We start from the raw sequence: 20,717 nt of genomic DNA, 5'->3' as shown, positions 1-20,717 counted from the left end.
TTTTGTAAGCATTTAAAGTGACTAGATTGTTATTGCCCCATTGCAAGAAGATGGTGTGGTGATCAGGGTTGATGACCCTTATTGTAAATGATCTTGATCCAAGTTGTTTGAGCACTGAGAGGTTTGTCATATAACTAGGATGAGTGAGATTGCTGTTATCAGTCAAAGTGTGAACAGGGTTTGAAGTCGGTGAAAACAGGTCGTTTATGTATGAGGAAAAGGGTGGTGAAATTAGTCCTGAGGAACACCTGCATTAATTGGAAAGATCTGAAAAGAGAATACCTTTCACTATCACACATGATGAATAACCTGAAAGAAAATTAGCAATCCAGTTACAAAAAAAGGCAGCATACCATAAGATGACAATTTGCTGGGAAGCCATCAGTTTCAATCCCTATCATATGCTTTGGAGTTGTCAAGTGGTGGAACAACATGGGTTTCACCAAACATTCCCATTGCACATATCAAGAGGTATGTTGTAGGTGAGACCTCCTATGGATTTTGATTGGCAAAATCCATATTCCCTATGAATCGAAGTTTTAATGGCCTTCTCCATTACATTAGATGGCACTGAAGTTAGAAGAGTATGTCAGTAATTTGAATGTAAACACTTAACACCCTTTTTTTTGATTTTGCTGTGTATGGTCTTGCTTTTGCTATAGGGTGAATGCCACCTGACTATAAGTGCAGAAAAAATAAAGAACAGGTGTTAGTTCAGGAGCAAAAGTGGTAGGATTCCATCAAGACCAGAAGCCTTTTGGGTATCCAATTTTTTTCAATATTTTTCTGATGTCTTGGCAAAAGGTCATAGGAAGCTTGCATTGCATTGTTCCAGGTAAAGAATTGAGAGTATTTGCCTTGGTCATCTTTTTGAAGCTTTGGTTTCATCTCAAACCACTTACAATAAGTTTTTCTTTTCTTGGTCCACCCAAGTACACTTTTGGGAAACCGTTGCTTGGATCTAGGAAGGACATATTGAGAAGAACAGGGAATGAAGCCTTCATTCCATTATAAACATCTGTTAACAGGATTACAAGTATCTGGAGAATTTAAACAATAGTTTTACTATGGAAAACAGCAGTAAAAACTTGGAGATCTCATCCTCTTAGCCATTCACAACCTCCTGTACTTTGGCACTGTAACATTTACAGGAGTTTGTGAATGGCTGAGAAAATGGTTCTGCTAGATTGATTGTTTAAAAACCTCGATGAAATTGATTTCAGTTAGGAACAGGAGTGGTCACCTGAGTAGTGTAGCTGGAAGAACTGGTTAAGAAAAGATCCATAGGTTGGATTGAGTATAGAGGGCTGCCAGGAATTCTGGTTTGGGAGGTCATTGCTTATAGCAGATGTCTCTACTTCTCATCTGGCTGGGTCGGTGAAATTGGGAAAAGGGAGTAATTGTAGAAATTAATCACCACAGAAGATAGATGCTTTCATTGTTAGTTAATTTGAATTGCAGGAAATCATGCTTCAAGGATAAGAAGTCGAAGAGGGCAGAATGATTTTCAGAATTGAGGAAAGAATGGTGGAGAGATCTGATGAATGTAACATAATGAAGCAAGGAAATCTTAAGCCACAGAAGGTGAAAAAGGGTAATTAAAGATTAACATCCTCTTTCAAGAAATATTACACCAAATAAAAGGATAAAACCACTCTTGTGGCAAAGATTTGGAATTTTGTCAAACATATGATCATGTTGGATATCTCCAGGTGATATAGTGCACATCATTGATGTTTATACCATGAATGTTGGTAAAGTGAAATACTTTGGCTGTATATGTGCTTGCTTTTGTCATAGGGTGGATGTCACCTGAGTATAATATAGTATGGAGAAGATAGAACAGGTGTCAATTCAGGAGCACATTTCTTGAGCACAGGTGGTGGGATTCGATTAAGATCAGAAGCCTTTTGAGTATGCAATTTTTTTTCAAGATTTTTGATGTTTTTCTGGCAAAAGGTCATAGGAAGCATGCAGTGCATTGTTCCATGTAAAGAATGATGGGATTTGCCTTGGTCATCTGTTCCAGAAAATTTTAAGATTTTTTTTAGTGTTTTTTTAGGATGGAGGGGGTGGGTTATTTTTAACTGCAGTGATACCATATTTATTAAGTTTATTTTCATGTTAATATGGTAGAGTGAAAAGAATAGAGGAACATATTAGGTGATGGACTTGAGATACTCTCAGACTTGTCATGCATACAAATAGCCCAGTCTCCATTCCATAATATGGCCTCAACAATGTCTCTTGCATACAATTATCTGTCCCCCCCCCTTCCCCACAGACATGACATAGCAACATACAATGTAGATGGGCAGCTAGGTCATGTGTCAGCCTGATTAGGAAACTTCTTAAACACATACCAATTGTTCAATCTGCATGCTATCTGGCAGCCACCCTGTAAAACTGCTCTATTGCTATACTCTCAAAGATTGGGGTGGGGAGCTTCTGAATCTCCACAATATGTTTGGCGTATGCCATTGATGGATTTCACTCATATGGCATGTTGGAACATGGGGAAGACTGAAACTGGAACATGGTAACAGCCACTTCATGTACCCGTTAAACAAGGTTGTGGCCAATAATCTATCACATAGTAGGTCTAGTTCGCACTTCTTCAAACTAAGACGGTATCCTTTTACAATTTTTAGCATGTCTCACTGAAGTTATCAGAGCTTCTTTGGTTGAAATGGGCTACACCTTAGTGTTGTGGTTGACTTGACCAGGAGAGGCTTAATGTTGTTCATAGTATTCCACATAAATGTATTAAATTTGAATTCCAGTGGAGCATTGCACCCTTTGATTGAAAAAGACCTCTGTTTGATTCTCATTGTGACAAGAGGAATCTTTATGAGGTTTGTCAGTTGAAGATGAGTTAGCCAATCTCATATGGAGGCAGCAGGGATTTATCCTCCTGAAAATATGGGTTTTTTTATCCTGCGTACAGGCAAATCAGCTATGAGAACATGTGTAGCTTACAAATACTGTTATTGATGGTAGGTGGTGTTGATGGTGGTAGTAATAATGTCATTGTGTATATTTTGAGAATTAAGTAGTAGGGGAGACAGCGAGATGTGCATAGCAGAGTGCCTCCCATGATTTCTTGGAGGTGTCAGGTAATGTTACAAAATATATAACATACAAAAAATAATTTAATTAGTTGTTAAACAGTTTCATTTCTGACTGCAGTCATCTTACCACATAGCTTTTGGAATCAACAATGTACATGATAGAATATATGCTGGTGAAAAAAAGCTAAGGATGAACTACATTTTTACCTGTATAATGAAATAATTGTCATGACTACAGCCAAAAGTGGGCATAAATTTATTGCCAACATACTAATAAATTAAATTGCATTAACTTTTTACCAAATGTTGCAAATTTCCTAAGGATATAGTAAAGGAATTAATGTACAGTTTTTACAGAAAACTATGTGGAGAGACATTTCAGTATGTAATATGCCCAACCTGATCTGCGATGCAGCTCTCACAACACTACTATGTTTAGCACCAAGTGATTCAGGATTTCTTGAGGCAGACTGTCCCACTCCTCCTTTAGACCAAGGATAAGACCTTGTTTTTTTTTTTTTGTTTTTTTTCTGGAAGAGAACTTTGAGCAGAAATGTCACTCTGTTGCATCCTGAACATGTTCTGTGGAGTTGAGATCTGGGAAGCATACTGGCCACTTGATTTGATTAATATCCTCAGTCTCCAGAAGTATCTCCACCTCATATATGAAATGGTATGGCCTTTTCATCCAAAAAATAAATTCTTTTCATATAGCACCATATGAACAATCAAACATAAGTAATTTCATTGCAATATTGTTCACTAGTCATAGTCCCTTTTTCCAGCACTTGTAGCTCAGTACATTTATTAAGTATTATGCCTCTACACACAATGATATCCTGGTACTGCTGTATCTTTCCCTTTCAAGAACATTCTCACAATGGTAAGCAGTATAACACTTTCACTCCAGATCAAGTGTCATCTAGAATTGGAGGAAAGACTAAAATAACTCATCTGTAGTGCATTAGCCCATTGATATCTTGTCTGATTTTTATGGATACAACACCACTGAAAATGTGCTTTATGATAAGTTGTGGATAAAGAGATGCAGACTACAGGCCTCCGGGCATATAGGCTTACTCGTGACAGATTGTCGAGATATCTCCGTACCTGTGCTTGAATGGAGCTGACTTGCAAGCTGACCTGCCATGATGTGTCAATTAAGTTTTGCTGTTGTAACTAAAAATCTGTCTTCATGCTCCATCCATGGAAGAATGATGGTAACCTCTTTGCAGAATCTGGAACACATTCCATTGGTTTTAAACGCTGCCCAAAGCTTGTATACAATGCTGTATGAGATTCTGAACTTTCTGGCAATAGCAATAATTTTGCAGCCTTCTTCAAGCTTTCCAATAATTCTTCCATGTGTGAAATTATCTAGTGATGCCTTTGAGACATTACAAGACATCCAAGTTTGTAACTTTATTCCTTCAAACACACTTCACTTACTGTAGCCTTTTGCCTTTTTTCCTGTTGAGCGCTACCATGTGACTCCTTTGTACATGATTCAAAAATTTGAACGTGTACTTGCTTTCTACTCTAAATCATCAGTTATACAAATTGTCACAAGCCAATTCATCTGAATTTGCAGTTATAATCTTCAGAAATAGTGTTCATCCGTAGGTTTTGGACACCAGTGTATTATTCTACCATGTGCATTGATGGTAAAAAAAAAAGTTTTATTTATTTATATTTCAGTGTGCAAGACAGATAGCAGTTTGATGGAGATGAGTGTGAAAAGGGTGATATATAGAAGAGCTCAATTTTGAGGTTTTGATGAATGCTCCACAATACCACACAGGGGTTGGAGAGACTAGAAAAGTGCTTGAAAGCAGGAAAGATAAAGGAAAAAGAATGTGGGTAAAAAGTAAAGGGGGAGACAAGAAAGAAACATATAGAAAAAGTGTGATATATGTTGATTCCGTGATTAAGGGTATTCTTGGATGAATGAACAATGAAAGCATGTTTTTCCTACTGGTGAAAATTCATGTGACATTATATGTAATCAAGTAGAATGAGTCAAATCATTTCAAACTCTTTCAAATCATTCACCCCAACAAATTCAGTCTCATCATCTATGATGAGACTGAATTTGTTGGGGTGAATGATTTGAAAGGGTAATAAATATGATATGAGAAATGTGAGACAAGAAAAAAGATTGTTTTCTTAGTTTGACAGGAGTGATTGATAGCACAGTGCTCTGACTGGGAATGATTAAGTGAGATGGTATGGGACAAATGGTGTGCAGTGTTGATTTGGAGGTGATTTGTATTTGCAGAATGGATTATATATAGAGAATACTGCAGAAAATATACAGTATATTTTAATGAATTTGGTATTAGGCATTTGGAGAAACTGTTCAGCAAAAAAGAGTGAACATAGAAGGAAAATAGATATGTTTTGGTGGTCGCATGAAAGAGTTAACTTGTTCATTAAATTTTGTAATTATTCCAAAAAAACAGTAAGTTAGGGATGACCTCAGAAACTGGCATGTTTGAATTGGTGTCATATTTTAACAGTTACCAGAATACTCATCCGGATGATTGTCGTGTATGGCAGAAACATTGAGAATAACAAGAATCAAAGATAACAGGTTCTTCGTATTTAGGGAGGATAAACATGGTAAGACAGATTGTGTGTGTGTGTGGGGGGGGAGTATTGGTTATGGTGACAGAAATTCAAGTAGAGTAGAAATATCCAGTGATGATGATTTTATTATGAGTAATATGGATAACATAGATTTGTAAGCATATGTAGCCAGTCTTGTGAACTGATTTGTGGCCTGATTTTTTTCTCCAAAAATATTTAGCATAATGTTACCTCTCTTGATATAGTTACAGCCCTCTTCATAAATTTATTTGGCCTTCTAAATTGTGCCTTACATTATCACTCTTCATTATTTATCCTTTCTAAGTATAGATGAATGTGAACTTTTGGAGACAGATAGCAATCACATGAACTCAATGGTTGTGTGTTAAGTTTCTTTGAAAGTGACATCTTGTTCATACTGTGATCCATCACAACTTGTTCTAATCTATACATTGTTGCAATTGCTTTTACTATTGCTTTTACATTCAACATGGCTGTATGTTTGTCATTATACCCTCCATGCAGTCGGCAGACTCATGGGAGGTTCATTCAACTGACAACATATTTATTGCACTGAATCTTAAAATCCTTAACACTCCCTGCGTTAACAACATCCTAGTTATGTGCTCCATTCACTCAGTTTCAGTAATGCATTTCAGTTAAGATTCTCCATGTAAAAAAAACCTGTTCCTTGCACCTGTTTTCACTACATTCTTAAATAACTTCCAGGGATGGCCTCTGGTTATTTTGCTCTCACCTTCTACTCTTTTTATAATCCTCTCTGGATTAATCCAATAAAATCATCCTTGTTAACTTAAACGTCTCTACTATATCACCTCTTTTCCCTCCTATTTACAAAATTCTGCAATCCACATTCCTTCAACCTCTCCATAAACAACATTCTGGAGTCCTGATATTGTCTTAGTCGCTCATCTCTGGACACTCTCCAATGTTTCCATATCATAATATGGCTTGGTGTCGCACTGATTAGATCGTCGGCTTGTCGAGAGCTCCTGAAAAGATTAGTAGTATTTTGTGTTAACATTAGAAATTTTACTAGAATTTTAAGTAGTATTGTTTGCTTTTTGTTTCTTGGTGTGTCTGTGCAATTTTTGCGTGTTTTCTGTTATTTTAATTATTAATTTTAAGATAAGATAGCGTACATATGGCACCGATAAAGAAAAAAATGGCAGCCAGGTCGCCATGTTTGTTTAAGAGTTTTGATGTAAACGAATTTATGCAATGTGCTGTCTGTGAGATGTTTGCCTTGCAAAGAGCGGTGGGAGTCTGGTTAGAAAGTAATAGTGGTGTTAATATGTGCAGAAAGTGTAAAGAGAATGAGGATTTCAAGCGTGTTTCATGTGGCGAGAGTGATATCGTTAACGATAGTCAGAATGTAGAAAATGGCGGTGTGCTAGAGAATTGCGTGGTAGTGCCAGATAGGTGTGAGAGAGTCGTTGAAAGTGTAAATGAAGGTAGAAATACAGAACGAATGGATGATTTGATTGATAATGAAAATGGTGAGATAAATGTGAGTAGTGAAATTGCCCGTTTGAACGGTGCGATACACAGAGCTAAAAGGCAACTGGAGCGTATGGGAAAATGTGTGCTGAACGTACCGACAAATAACCGGCAAACGTCTGTGATGGCAAATAATAGAATGTTCGTAAACTTCAATAAAATGAAGGAGTGAGTGCTGTATGGGGATTCGCTATTAAGAGGCGTAATAGTTGAGAGTTTAACGAAGTCGTACCAGCCGGGTGCGAACATAAAGGACGTCAGCGAATCTATTCGACTGCAAAAACAGAGGGTGAAAGAGATGATAATCGTGGCAGGAACAAATGATTTGAAAGAAGACAAAATGGAAATGATAGAGGATGTGAGGGAATTATTTGAGGTAGCAAAAGAGAAGAGTGAGAGAGTTAGGATGGCGAGTATCTTACCGCGGTATGACAGCGAAGTGTTTAAAAGGAGGGCCATAATTGCCAATGACTTTATGCGTGGGTTATGCATGGAGAGTGGTGTGGAATTTGGATGTGTGGAATGAGTTAGATGGGCGAAAGGACTTATATAAGATGGATGGGTTACATTTGAATGGAGTTGGTGTACAGAGACTTGAAAAAGTGTTGATGAATGATGTGGAAGTGGATGTACAGACTCAGGGAAACTAGATTTATTAAGAGGGGGGGGGGAGTAGATATGCAGACTTTAGGGAGGCAGTTGAGTGTATGAATGAGTATATTATGCCCGAGCGAATACGAAGGACTACAAATCAGAATGGGATAGTTAGTATAAGGCATCAAAGTAGGGATAGGACAAATGGGCTTCTGCAATTCATGTAAACTAATGCCAGGAGTATTAGGAATAAGAAGGAAGAGTTTTTGGCCATGGTTGGCACTTCCAGGCCACGGGTTGTTGGTATTAGTGAAACATGGGTGACAGAAGATGATAACGCTAGTGGGATTGAATGCGACAGGTATAGCGTGTTCAGGAGTGACAGGGTGGGGGAGTGTTATTGATGATAGCTGATGAGCTGCAGCCAAGGAGTATAGAAGTTGAACTGCAGGATAGAGAAAAGAGCACATTTGAGGCTGTTTGGTGTGAGATAGAATCTAGCAGAACAAAATATACAATTGGGTGCTGCTATAGACCAGGTGATGGAATAGATGGTGGGGATAGTATGCATAGGCAAATAGAAGAAATGAGTGGAAGTAGGGTAATTATTATGAGAGATTTCAAATATGGTAACATTGATTGGAAGGAGGAGAGGACACATGGGAGGAAGGAATTGGATTTTATGCGGTTATTAAGGGATAACTATCTGCGACAGCATGTAATGGAAAATACTAGGGGTCAGAGAGTGCTTGACCTAGTAATTGCATCTGAGAATTTTGCTGTAACGAATGTGACCACGTTGCCACCAATTGGTGAGAGTGATTATGGGGTCTTGACTTGGGAGGTGGCTAAAGGTGTGGAATTTACAATTAAGACAGGGTACATGTGGAATTACTGGGCTGGTAAGTATGACAAGCTTAGGTGTGTGCTTGGCTCAGTGCCATGGCATGTAAAACTGCAAGGGCTGGATGTTGATAGTGCATGGGAGGTGGTTAAGAACTGTTTGCAGGAGGCAATGGTTGACTGTATACCAAGAGTCCGAATAATAAATCAAGTAGGGGTTAAATGGATGAATAACACTATTAAGCTTGAGCTGCAAAAAAAGAAACAATTGTGGAGGGAATTTAAGGAGAAAGGTGACCATCAGGAACAGTATAAAGCTCCACCCAGGAGTAACAAGGGTGGTAAGAAAAGCAAACGCAGATTACGAAAGAAAATTGGCCATGCAAGCTAAAGAGAATCCCAAACAGTTTTTTCAATATGTTGCAAGTAAAAGGAAAAATTCTCATGGTAGAATGATCTTAAAAAATGCTGAGGGTAGGGAGGTAACCGAATCAGTCGATATTGTGGAATTACTGAGCGAGCACTTTGCAAGAGTATATCATCTAGGTGGCAACTTTGCAGGAATGGAAGAACCAACAGCTTATACTGGAATTGTGATGAATGAAGTAGAGGTAACTAGTCTATTACAGAACCTCAATGACAATACATCTGTGGGATTGGATGGTATACCAGCTTGTGTCGTACTTGAAGCGGCTAAAGAATTGTCAGTGCCCTTGACCATTTTGTTTAATTTGAGCCTCGGATCTGGATCAGTCCCAAGGGGGTGAAAAGAGGGGAATATGGTTCTGCTGCACAAATGTGGTTCCAAGGCTGCTGTTGAAAATTACCGGCCAATCAGCATAACAGGAATCATTATCAAGGTCTTAGAGAAAATAGTAGAGAGGAAAATACAAGATTGGATAGAAGAAAATGGGATACTGTATCAGGGACAGCATGGTTTTGTGAAGGGTAGGTCATGCCTCAGTAACTTGCTCACGTATTATAACACAGTGACGGCTGAACTGGATAAGGGTAATGGGTTTACAGTGATTCTACTGGACCTTGCTAAGGCCTTTGACAGGATACCACATGGAATTCTAATCAGTAAATTGCAGCATATGGGGATGGACATAGGGTTGGTGAGATGGATAGGAGGGTGGTTGACGGAGAGATATCAGAGAGTGGTTGACGGAGAGATATCAGAGAGTGGTTTACTCAGGAGTAGAGTCCACAAGACGGCATGTGACTAGTGGTGTGCCACAAGGATCTGTTCTTGGACCACTGCTGTTTAATTTGTTCATTAATGATATAGGAAAGGATCTGAGAGGAACAGTGCATTTGTTTGCAGATGATGCGAAGTTGGGTAGGGCAATAGTGAATGCAGATGATGTCAAAATTTTGCAGGATGATTTGGATAGATTGGAGGTCTGGGCTAAGGAGAATGGATGTCAATTTAATGTGGCAAAATGTAAGGTTATGCATTTTGGGGTGAAAAGATTGGTGGCAGTTTACTGCATTGGTGGAACTGTGCTCCAGGAAATTGATGAGGCACGAGATTTAGGAGTGTTGGTGGATAAGGAATTGAAATTTAGGGGACACATCGCAAAAGTGGCCAAGTCAGCTCATCAAATCACTTGGTTGCTGAAGAATACGTTGACGAGCAGAGACAAGCAAGTTATTGTTCCTCTGTATCGAGCCTTGATAAGACTCCATCTCGACTACTGTGCCCAGATTTGGTCACCTAGGTTTCTTCTTGATGGGGAGGAGGTGGAAAGGATCCAGAGGCGAGTGACCAAGATGATAGCAGGTCTGTGGAACCTGTTCTCATAAGGTTCACCTTATGAGAACAGGTTGAGGATTTGTGGGTTGCAAAAATTGGTTGATAGGCGGAGGAGAGGAGATATGATTGAGACATTCAAATTACTGAAGGGTTTCTCTAAAATTAATTCAGGAGATATTTTTGAGAACAGGGCTGGTTGTGGGAGGACTAGGGGACATCCATGGAAACTGGGCAAAAGTGTGGTTAGTAAAGGTGTTAGAGCTGGGTTCTTTACTTTTAGAGTAGTGAATGAGTGGAATGCGCTCCCTGAGTCTGTGGTGGATGTTGTGACAGTGAATGAGTTTAAGGCGAGGTATGATACTGTATGAATTGAATAGTTGTGATGAATATGATTTGGGGCCTCCTTCGATGAGTCTAATGACTCCCTGGAGTTGCCCGTAATAATAATGAAAATCAGGTGTCCAAATCTGAGCACAGTAGTAGTCCATGTGTGGTTCTGACTAGTGCTTTATACACTGGCACAACCACTTCCTTATCCCTACATGATAGAGTACTTCTTAGCATAGCATCATTATGATGCATAGTCTTTGCAACACTTACAATGTGTGCTTTAAACTTCAATCTATTGGCGACCATCACTTCCAAATCTCGAATCTCATCCACTTCCTGCAGTACAATGCCATCAACATGGTAAACAGTCATATTTCTGCACTCCAAAATGCAATACCTTGCACTTGTTAATATGAAAACTACAACCTCACTCACTTCCTTGTCCAAGTCAAAAGTCTATTCAAATCTTCCTGAAGGGAAATAACATTAGGCAGTGCTACTTATAATTCTCCCTAACTTTGCATATAAGCAAATAACTGAAGATCCCTAGTCAGTACACATAATATATCATTTACAAAGAAATTAAATAGCAGGGACCCAAGAATAGTACCCTGGGGCTTGCCTCTGGTTATCCTCCTTTTTTGAAACTCTGCTCAATTATATTTAACTTGCTGGTATTGTTCAGAGAACCGATCACCAATTCATCTATCTACTCCCATCCTCTGCAGCTTGTACACCAACTTATGTGATGATCTGTCAAATGCTTTTGCAAAGTCCAAGAATATCAATGTATACAATTTTTCCTTATCAAACACTCATTACCTTATCATAAAATGCAAGTAAATGGCTAAAACAAGACCTACCTTTTACGAATCCATGTTGACCATCATAAAGAATACTATGTCCATCAACCTGATCTTGAATTTTATTTTAAAATATTTTTTATTATTATTAATAGTTTGATTTGTCCAGTTAAATAAATGCATATGACAGGTTCTATAGAAATAATCTTTAAGATGATGTTCTGTAGAACTAGTAAAGCACCACTAAGTTCTACGGTGATGAATTGTTTTTGCATTGTAGAACATTTTTTAGATTGCTGGAGAGAATATAACCTTGCCCATTTGTGTACTTATTTGTAATATTTGTGTATTTCTTATTTATGTAAAATTTCCATAAGCTAAATCTTACATTCTCTTGATATTTGGCATATTTTAGAATGACAGGGTTACCAAGACCTTTACATGAAGCAGGAAACCAGCCATAAGCACATGCAGTCTACAGACATGAATATGAATGCCAACCTGGAAGTCATATTTGAATCATGTTATTCTTTTTTGGAACTTGTGAGTTTGATTATCTGTTCGGGTGTTATGGACCCTCTGACTCCACTATCTCTTCTCCATATTACATATAGATTGGAGAGAAGGAATGATTAATATTTTAACACACCAATTTTTGTGACTTCAATAATCAGATCAAGTTCAGTCTCATATTTTGAAATTGTATATATTTGGTAGAATTTGAAAATCTTACATTAATTGTTTTTATATCAGCAGAAATTATTTATTAGGTGAGACCTAATGTAGAGTCAGGGAAACTAGAATACCCTGGGAAAAACGATCGATTGGTTGTGTAAGATCATTGAGCATGATGAGGGATCTGGTGAAGGGAGAAGCTGTATGTTTTCATTTAAAGTTTTTTGAATGCGCCCTGGGGATGAAAAAGAGAAATTGGCCCAACCAAAACAAGTAAACTGTAGATATAAGCATACAAAAAAAAGCACTAATTATATTTTGTTTTATCCTTTGTCCAAGTGTTAGCAAACAAAGTTTGTGCCTGAAGTACTTTCAAGACTGGGACAACTCGTGGTAAAGGTGGTATAAATTCTCATCACTTGCCTTAGTATCTCCCATAATACAAAGCACATCTCCTTGCAGACACACATAATGCTATGCATTAAGGGAAGGGCCATAACCCAGACTGGTTTCGACCTTTATTGAGGTCTCATCGGTGGGAGTCAGATCCAGAGGTTTCTATAAACTTATCTCTAATTCAGAGAATTTTAATAATAGGGTGTGACACCCTTTGGCAACTTGTATAGATAAATATGACTTCTCCATTACTTTCACCTTAGTATCACTACCTTTTGGTCTGGCTCCTAATGATGAGACCTCAATAAAGGTTGAAGCCAATGTGGATAGTGGCCCTTGCCTTAATGCATAGCCTTATACATATCCACAAGGAGATATGCTTTGCATTATGGGAGATACTAAGGCAAGTTATGAGAACTTGTACCACCTTTACAAAGTTGCCCCATTCCTCAAAGTACTTCAGGCACAAACTTTGTTAATACTTGGACCCAATATATAATTAGTAGCATAGCCAAGTGAAAAAAAAAAAACTTCCATAATACAAAAAAGCAAGTAGATGTAACTTGTAATGTATTTACCTGAATGGCAGGAGCATCAGGAACAAAAGAATTTTTGGATTTGGTGAATATGCTGTGACCTAAGATATTATTGGCATTAGTCAAAACTAGCTCTCAGAGTCGGATGTAGTAACTGGAATTGAGTATAAAGGATATACTATTTTTGTGACTATTAGAAGAGACAGGTGGGAGTTGCTATTAATATCTGATGATTTGAGTCCACTTTGGGTTCAAACTCAGAAAAGCCGTCACAGTAATAATGTCCCATGTAGTAGTAACTTCGAGGCTATCTGGTGTGTGTGTGTGTGTGTGTTGGAGGCTAACAGAATGAAATTTATGTTGGACTTGCTGTAGGAGATGAAGAAATGCATTGCCAAATTACCCTGATTGGTACTGAACAAGTATTATGGTTGACTTATTTGAACATTGATTGGGTAGCAGAGAAATTTCAAAAGAATGAAGGAAAATTGGCTATTGCAAGACAGTTTTCTCAAGCAGCATGTCAAAGAAGGTACTCAAGAGTAGAACTCTAGAATTTTACAGAGTTTGAAGAACAAATAGGATGGCAGTAAAATGGATGTGCAACTTGATTTAAGTAAAAGATCCATAAGAAGATGATAGAGAAGGATTATCGTGAAAATAAGAGTAAGAGGAATTATGAAATATATGGAAGGCTGAACTGGAGTATAAAAAGAAATTAGCCAAAAGAATTTTATGTTGCAAGTAAAAGAAAAAATGCTATTCATGTTGAAGAATAACTTTGCTGAATGCAAATGGTACCCTTATGTGAAAGGCAGATAACAGTGTTCAGAAAATGTTCTCACTTCACTAACATCTGTCAACTAAACGTATGTTATTGTGTGCTATTGCTACATTGAATGAAAAAATAGAGATGTGCATGAGAAGGAAGTTCAAGACTTGCATAACCTGGATAAGAATTTGGCAGTAGCAACAGGTAGGACTAAAGGAATGTTTTAACCAAATTGGATAGGTCCTTGACATGTTGGTATAACATGAGTCTCAGCTCAGGAAAAATCGCAGGAATGTGAGGAATGCATGATAGTTGTGTTGTAGAGGAGTGGTTCAAAAACCAAATGTTAACTACCAACCTATCCATTTCTCTGGAGGAGTGGTGTGAAGATTTTAGGGAAGTTGGTAAGAACTCGTATACAAGAGATATACTGAATAGCCACTTTGCTAGGGACACTTCCCCATTTAGGAAAACAGATCATTCCTGAAATAATATTCAGTTTGCTATATCAATCAGGCAGACGGGCATCTAGCAGTTCTGTTTGACTTTTTTGTTTTCTGTTTGACTCGAGTGATGTAATAACCAGACTACTTCAATTACAGTCCTATGGATGGAGACAATTATTGATGAACAGGGTCAAAGAAGACTTGCAAGGATTGTGAAATGTGACAGGAGTGTTACAACTAGTCAAAGGTTGTAAATGCAGCTCAGCCCAACAGTATGGTCAGAATCACTTGAGCGCATGGTTCATCACATGCTGTATGGATGTGGTACAGGAGCAGATGACTCTCTCAGGGCTGAGTGCTGTCAGCTAAGAACAGGAAGATGTGGTTCAGTGGGCATGTGATCATCTGGACAGCTGAAAACTGGAAAAATGTTACCTGGTCTGTTGAGTCCTGGTTTGTACTGCATCATGGTGATGGGAGAACCAGAATATGGTGGCAACAGCATGAGGTAATCAACCCTTCTTGCTAAAGTAACAACAGCTCATGCTGGTGCCAGGGGTATAATGGTGTGGGAGAATATTTTCTTGGCACGTGAGGTCTGATACCAGTTGAATGCCTGAATGTCAGCCTTAATATCATTGATGGTCATGTTCAGACATTTGTCTGCAACTTATCTTATGTCAATTGGGTACTTCCAGCAAGACAGTGCACCATGCCACAAAGTGCGTAGCATGTTGATATGTTTCAAGGAACATAAGTGACTTACTTCAGTGGTCAGCACAGTCTTCAGACCACAATCTAGTTGAGCATTTCTTGGATGCGGGAGAACAAGCAGCCCACAGCAGCAGTGTGGAAAATCCAGTCTGCAACATTTTGGCAATGCTATTGTTACAGTGTGGTAAGACATCCCAGAGGAATGTTTTAGACACTTAGCTGAATCACTCTCACAGAAAATACTGGCTCTTCTTAACCAAAGGGGGAGGGATTTCCACTCATTAAATGCTGTTGCTAATGAAGTGACCTCTCAGTGTGCTTTACAAAGACTATCATGGGTTTACTAAAGGGATATCATGTTTTAGTAATATGATCATTTTATGAAAATATTATGACTGAATTGGATATAGGAAATGGATTCACTTTGATGAAGCATTTGATAGGATACCACATGAAAAGCTGTTGCATAATCTGGAGAATATGGAATTGGAATATAAACTATTGACTTGGATGAGTGGATGTCTGATGGACAGGTATCGGAAAGTGGTATGTGGATGGGGGGGGGGACAGGAATCTGCTTGATTTCAGTCCTTGAATCCTTTTTTTGATCTGTACATTAATAATATTGAGAAAGACCTGATGAGCTGTTTGGTTGTTTGCTGATGATGCCAAGATAGGTAGGTAATTAGGTCAATGAGTGATACTACTGATATATAGCACTTGCAAGTTGATTTCAATAGCCTGAAACTGTGGGCATTTAACAGTGGCTGTCAATTCATTGTTAGTGTGAAGTTTGTCATATTGAGATTTTCAGTGGCTTATTATTTGGTGGGATTATGTTGTGAGAAACTGATGAAATTATGGATCTTGGGTTATGGTAGACAGGAATTCGAAGTTTATAACTAGTTTGTTAGCAGATGGAAGTGCCTTCCTCTCATCTAACTAGACTTAGATGTTTTTCATAGCATAGTTCAGTAGGAATGGGACAGGTAGCCATTGCTACGAGTTAATCAATGGTGTAGTCAGCATAGGAGTTGAAGAGTAGATGTTTCTTGTGGAAAACGAGTGAACAAATGTATTGATTCTCTGTGAATTTAAAGAATGGCACAATTCATTTTTTTTTTTTTTATGTGAATCATATCCACAAAAATTTTGTACATCTAGTGGGTTATGTTAGATAATCTGGAAATTTAGAGAACAAAAATGGGGTTATTTTAAGACTCCAGTATGCAGGGCAATGATTAAGTGCCAGGTAACGAAAATCATTTACCACCTGAGTCTCCTTCTGAGGAGGTCTAAAATAAATAATAAATTTTAAGATTGAATTGTAATGTCTCCAGTATAAATATTTTTAAAGTGGCATATCTCCTGAAATTTATTTTATTCTCTAATTTCAGAAACTGATAATTCACTTACATTTAATTTTAAAATACCTTTGTAGAAGCCAAGTATATCACTACGAAAGTTGAGACTGAAGAGGAAATTAAAGCATTTGTAGGGAGGATTTTAGAAGTGAGTTCTCAAATATTCTTATTCTTTTAACTTTATTTTAAGTAAGTCTTTATGACAGCTAAACTTCCATCATTGGGTATGCTTGTGTAACTAAATGTATAAATTATATATAAACATCAAGTGGACCTGCATACCTATGATGCAACAAAATCTGCTTTACCACTGACATTATCATATGTCATTTCCAAGGTAGATAATCAAGGCAGGTGCTGAAGAATAGGGAGGAGCATTCACTGGCCAAACTTCTAGGAGAAGTAACAGCTTATTGTGTTAGCAGAAATTATGAGAATCATGCAAGTCTAAACTTGATCATTGAATTACTGGAGAATGCAACAGTGGCATGCTGAGGAGCTTATCACGACATATATTCAGTCAGAACCTGTCACAAATGGTGTAGTAGTACAAAGTGACTGTCAGACATAATCAAGCAACTGCTATAGTGGGTGTCCCGTAATTTTTAGTGCACTTTTGATCTTTAACTGCTTCAAAAGTATCGCAGTTACAGAGTTGCAATAAATATCATTTGAAAGTATAACTATTAGAATTTTTGATGCATGAATATTATTTCATTATATTTTTTTTTTAGACTGGTGTGATTGAAGATGGCAAATGATTTATTATAATGGACAGAGAAGAAAATTCTCTGCCCATTATAACAAGGAGGCTCCCCACAGAAATTTAATAAGTGGAGAAAAAATTCAAAGAAACTGGATCAATTCATGAAATGATTGAAATGATTAATTCAATCATTTCAACTCTGATCAACGAAATCAGAGTTGAAATCCGAATTCCCATTCAGATTTCAACCGAATGTGGTTGAAATCGAATGGGAATTTGATAAGAGTCTCAAGAAATCAGTGCTACATGCGCTGCTGAGTTAAATGTACCAAAAACCACAGTGCAAATAATTCTAACCAGACAACTCCATATACATGCTTACAAAATTACAATTGTTCAAATGCTACAAGAAGAGAGTTATCATGTCAGGTTGGATTTCTGTCTTCAACTGATGAAGACACAAATGGAAAATGACATGTTATTGACATGTTGACTTTTTTCATCTTAAAGTTAACCATCACAATTGCTGCATTTGGGATAACGAGAAGCCTCGGGAAATGTGGCAATATGAAAGAGACCAAAAGTTAATGTGTGGTGCATGGTTAGGAGGTTGCATTATCGGGCCATTCTTTTTCGATGATCCCACTTTCAGGAGTGAATCTTATTTAGCAATTCTTCAGAATTTTTTTATTCCCGAATTAAAGAGACTAAATCTTTATGAATAAAACCATTTTCCAACAGGATGGGGCACCCTGTCACTATGCGACACAGGTATGAAATTTTCTGGATGACTTCGCAGATAGATGGAACTTTGTGTGACCTGACTTTTTCTTATGGGGTCACATCAAAACAGTCGTGTATGCTTCTCTCTGACCTTAAAAGACTAAAATTACAAATGCAATCAATTCAGTCACTTCTCAGCAACTACAAAATGTTTTCTGGACTTCAAAAATTGCCTAGTTGCATGCATTGCACAAGATGGCAGTCATGTTGAGCACTAATAAGAAACAGATCATTGTAAATAAAACTTAATTACATACTCTTTAAGCTATTATATACTATAAATCTGTAACTTTTATAATGTTGGACCTATTAGAGTTCAAAACTGCACTAAGAATTATGGGACACCCTGTATAGTGGACACTTGAAGATTGGAAAAAAATGTTGCTTAAATTTAAGCAACCATGCAACTTAAATTTATATTTAAGTTTCATGGTTCATTTGAATCTGTCATGCTGGAAACAATACAGACTAGAGGATGATTTTGCTGGAGTGCATTTTCTTGGTACAAATTCAGTCCCCTAAAAACTGGTGAAACATCTATATACCATACCATAACATTTCTGAGCAGATGAATCATTGGTCTGCAACAGGTATTCTTATCCTGGTGAGACAGTACCATTCACTTTCTGCAGGCTAATGTATTGAAAGTGTTTTTCAGGAGCATGAGGTCAGTCACTTGTCAAACCAGTTAAAAATTAGGCAAAATGAGTCATTGGTGAGATTTGCTGCAGTCCAGTTTGCAGCATCTGTGTGGTGTATGTATGCAAGTTTGTGTATGCACATTCCTGTGAATCTTCTAGCATCTAGTGGAATCTATGCCCAGATGATTTGACAGTTCTAGATAAGGGGGAATACTATCCATTATTAGGTTTGTAATAAACTGGCTATTCAGTGTATATTTAATAATGTTATATAGTCAGATACATCTTGCTCTGGTCACATATTTAGGGAATTTATATATGCAATTCTTGAAATATGAATGTACAGGGAATCATATATATACTTGTTTGGGACGTTTGCAGACTGAAGGTATATTTGAGTTCAACTGCATGTTATTCAACTTTATTATGATAGTGCAGAAAATGTTTTGCAAGTTTCTTTCTCTGGCCTCTTTTTTTTTGTAATTTCAGTCTGCACTGATAAAGCAGTAAGGCCTATTGTATTTTTTCACTCATGACAAAGTACGTAGCAATATACTGGTATTAAGTTTCTTAGATTTTTATTAGTATTTAGATTTTTTATTAGTATTGGTTTTTTTTTTTTTAGGTTTTAAAACTTCTATGCTCTATGCAGTGACATCTTTTGGTTGGAAACATATCAGACTTGGCTTGCTTATCATAGTACAAGCAGAAAATTTATAGTGTCCTTTTATCTGAAGGTGAATTAGCAGTTTCTTGTGAGAATGGCAGGAATTTCCTCTCAGAAACTTGATGCTTTATCCTGCAATTAAAATTTAGGTTATACTGGTTTCCCATCACTTCATACCAACTGAACAACTCCTCCTCCTCCTCTCCTGTTTGGTCTACCTCTCTAAGATTCTTCCTCATATTTTGTGATCCCAAAGAAATTATCTGCAGGTTCTCTCTCCTCCCTTTATCACCCCCCCCCATACCAAAGTGCTATAGATTTAGCAGTTTCTTTAGTGCCTGTTCATCAAACACTTCTTTCCACAACCTTTTTCTTCCTGCTTAATATGCAAATCAGCCAAAGAATACATACACTTTGAGGACATCTTCTCTCTCTGTAGTCTTTTTGCATAATCTGAACAGCCAACTAGCTAGAAACATAGGAATTACTATAAATATGGAGGTGCATCTCACAATTACTGAACATATTCAGTGGTTCATTGTTAATAGTCAGTATAGAAAGTTCAGTCAGTATAAAAAGGTCTCATATGAATTATATAATTGCTCTATAAAGAATATATTTCTGTGTAAAATCTTCAAAAAAAACTTTTGTTGAGATAGATAGCATGTTCTGCTAGGCCAATTGTAAGATTTATGTTCTTCATGATGAATGGCTGCAAATCTGCCGGGCTGTCCAAAATAAGACATACCACAGGTGCATGGGATCTAGTAAACACCAGGAGGGTTAAGGGAGAAAGCTTGTGTTTAGGTGAAGAAAGGAAGGTAGAAATCTTCCTGATAGGAAGAAAGGTACTAGAACTGTAACTGTGGGTGCAGAAATCCCCTTTAATATAAGGATATGGAATCTGAGCGATACCTTCAGGAGATCTAGAGACTGGTTGTTGAAAGCTGTTCAAGGTTTTCTTAATAAAAGATTCATTAAAGCCATTTTATATAAAAATAGATTTAATATAATTCAATTCTTGTTTTAAAACATCTTCAGTGGAACATATATTATGAGCACGATGTAAGGTTTTAATGGTTCCAGTCTTTTGATTAGGATGATGATGATGAAAATTAGCATGGATATAATGATCAGTATAAATTTCTTTACTAACACAGAAAATTGTAAATTGCTATCTGGTCAACAAAGAATTAAAATTATTAAAACACTTAAGGAATTGAACAACGTAGTTAAGAATATAAATTAAATTATACTTTAATAAATATTTCCGATATTTCGGCAACGTCACGTTGCCATCTTCTAAAGGAACTTACAAAAAAAGGCACGTGCACGTAAGCACTACAACAAAGTAACTGGGAATGAGGTGATGAAGCTATTGTTTTCCTAAAAGTCCTGATGATGCCCTCTAGCAGGCTAAGTAGGTGTTCTTGGCCGTTGGGCTGAAGGTCTGCTGATGTAAGCCTCCCAAATTTGAGGCAGTCACATACAACCAAATTTGATGAGG

The 20,717-nt window shown here is 37.4% G+C and overlaps 1 protein-coding gene across 4 annotated transcripts in view; it reads left to right on the top strand.

Moving 5' to 3' along the window:
• Positions 1–20,717, top strand: part of LOC150094641 (tudor domain-containing protein 7-like) — a 624,604-nt gene that overhangs the window by 197,960 nt on the left and 405,927 nt on the right. For all 4 annotated transcript variants that reach the window (XM_090410991.1, XM_090410989.1, XM_090410990.1 and 1 more), the window contains exon 8: positions 16,491–16,561. In XM_090410991.1, the coding sequence (XP_090267117.1) occupies positions 16,491–16,561 (71 nt within the window). The remainder of the gene's footprint in view (positions 1–16,490; positions 16,562–20,717) is intronic.

Source organism: Typopeltis vanoorti, chromosome 21 (assembly GCF_054136105.1).
Source record: "Typopeltis vanoorti isolate ZY-2024b chromosome 21, IOZ_Tvanoo_1.0, whole genome shotgun sequence".
Taxonomy (NCBI): domain Eukaryota; kingdom Metazoa; phylum Arthropoda; class Arachnida; order Uropygi; family Thelyphonidae; genus Typopeltis; species Typopeltis vanoorti.
This window is presented reverse-complemented; position numbering and strand designations above follow the sequence as displayed.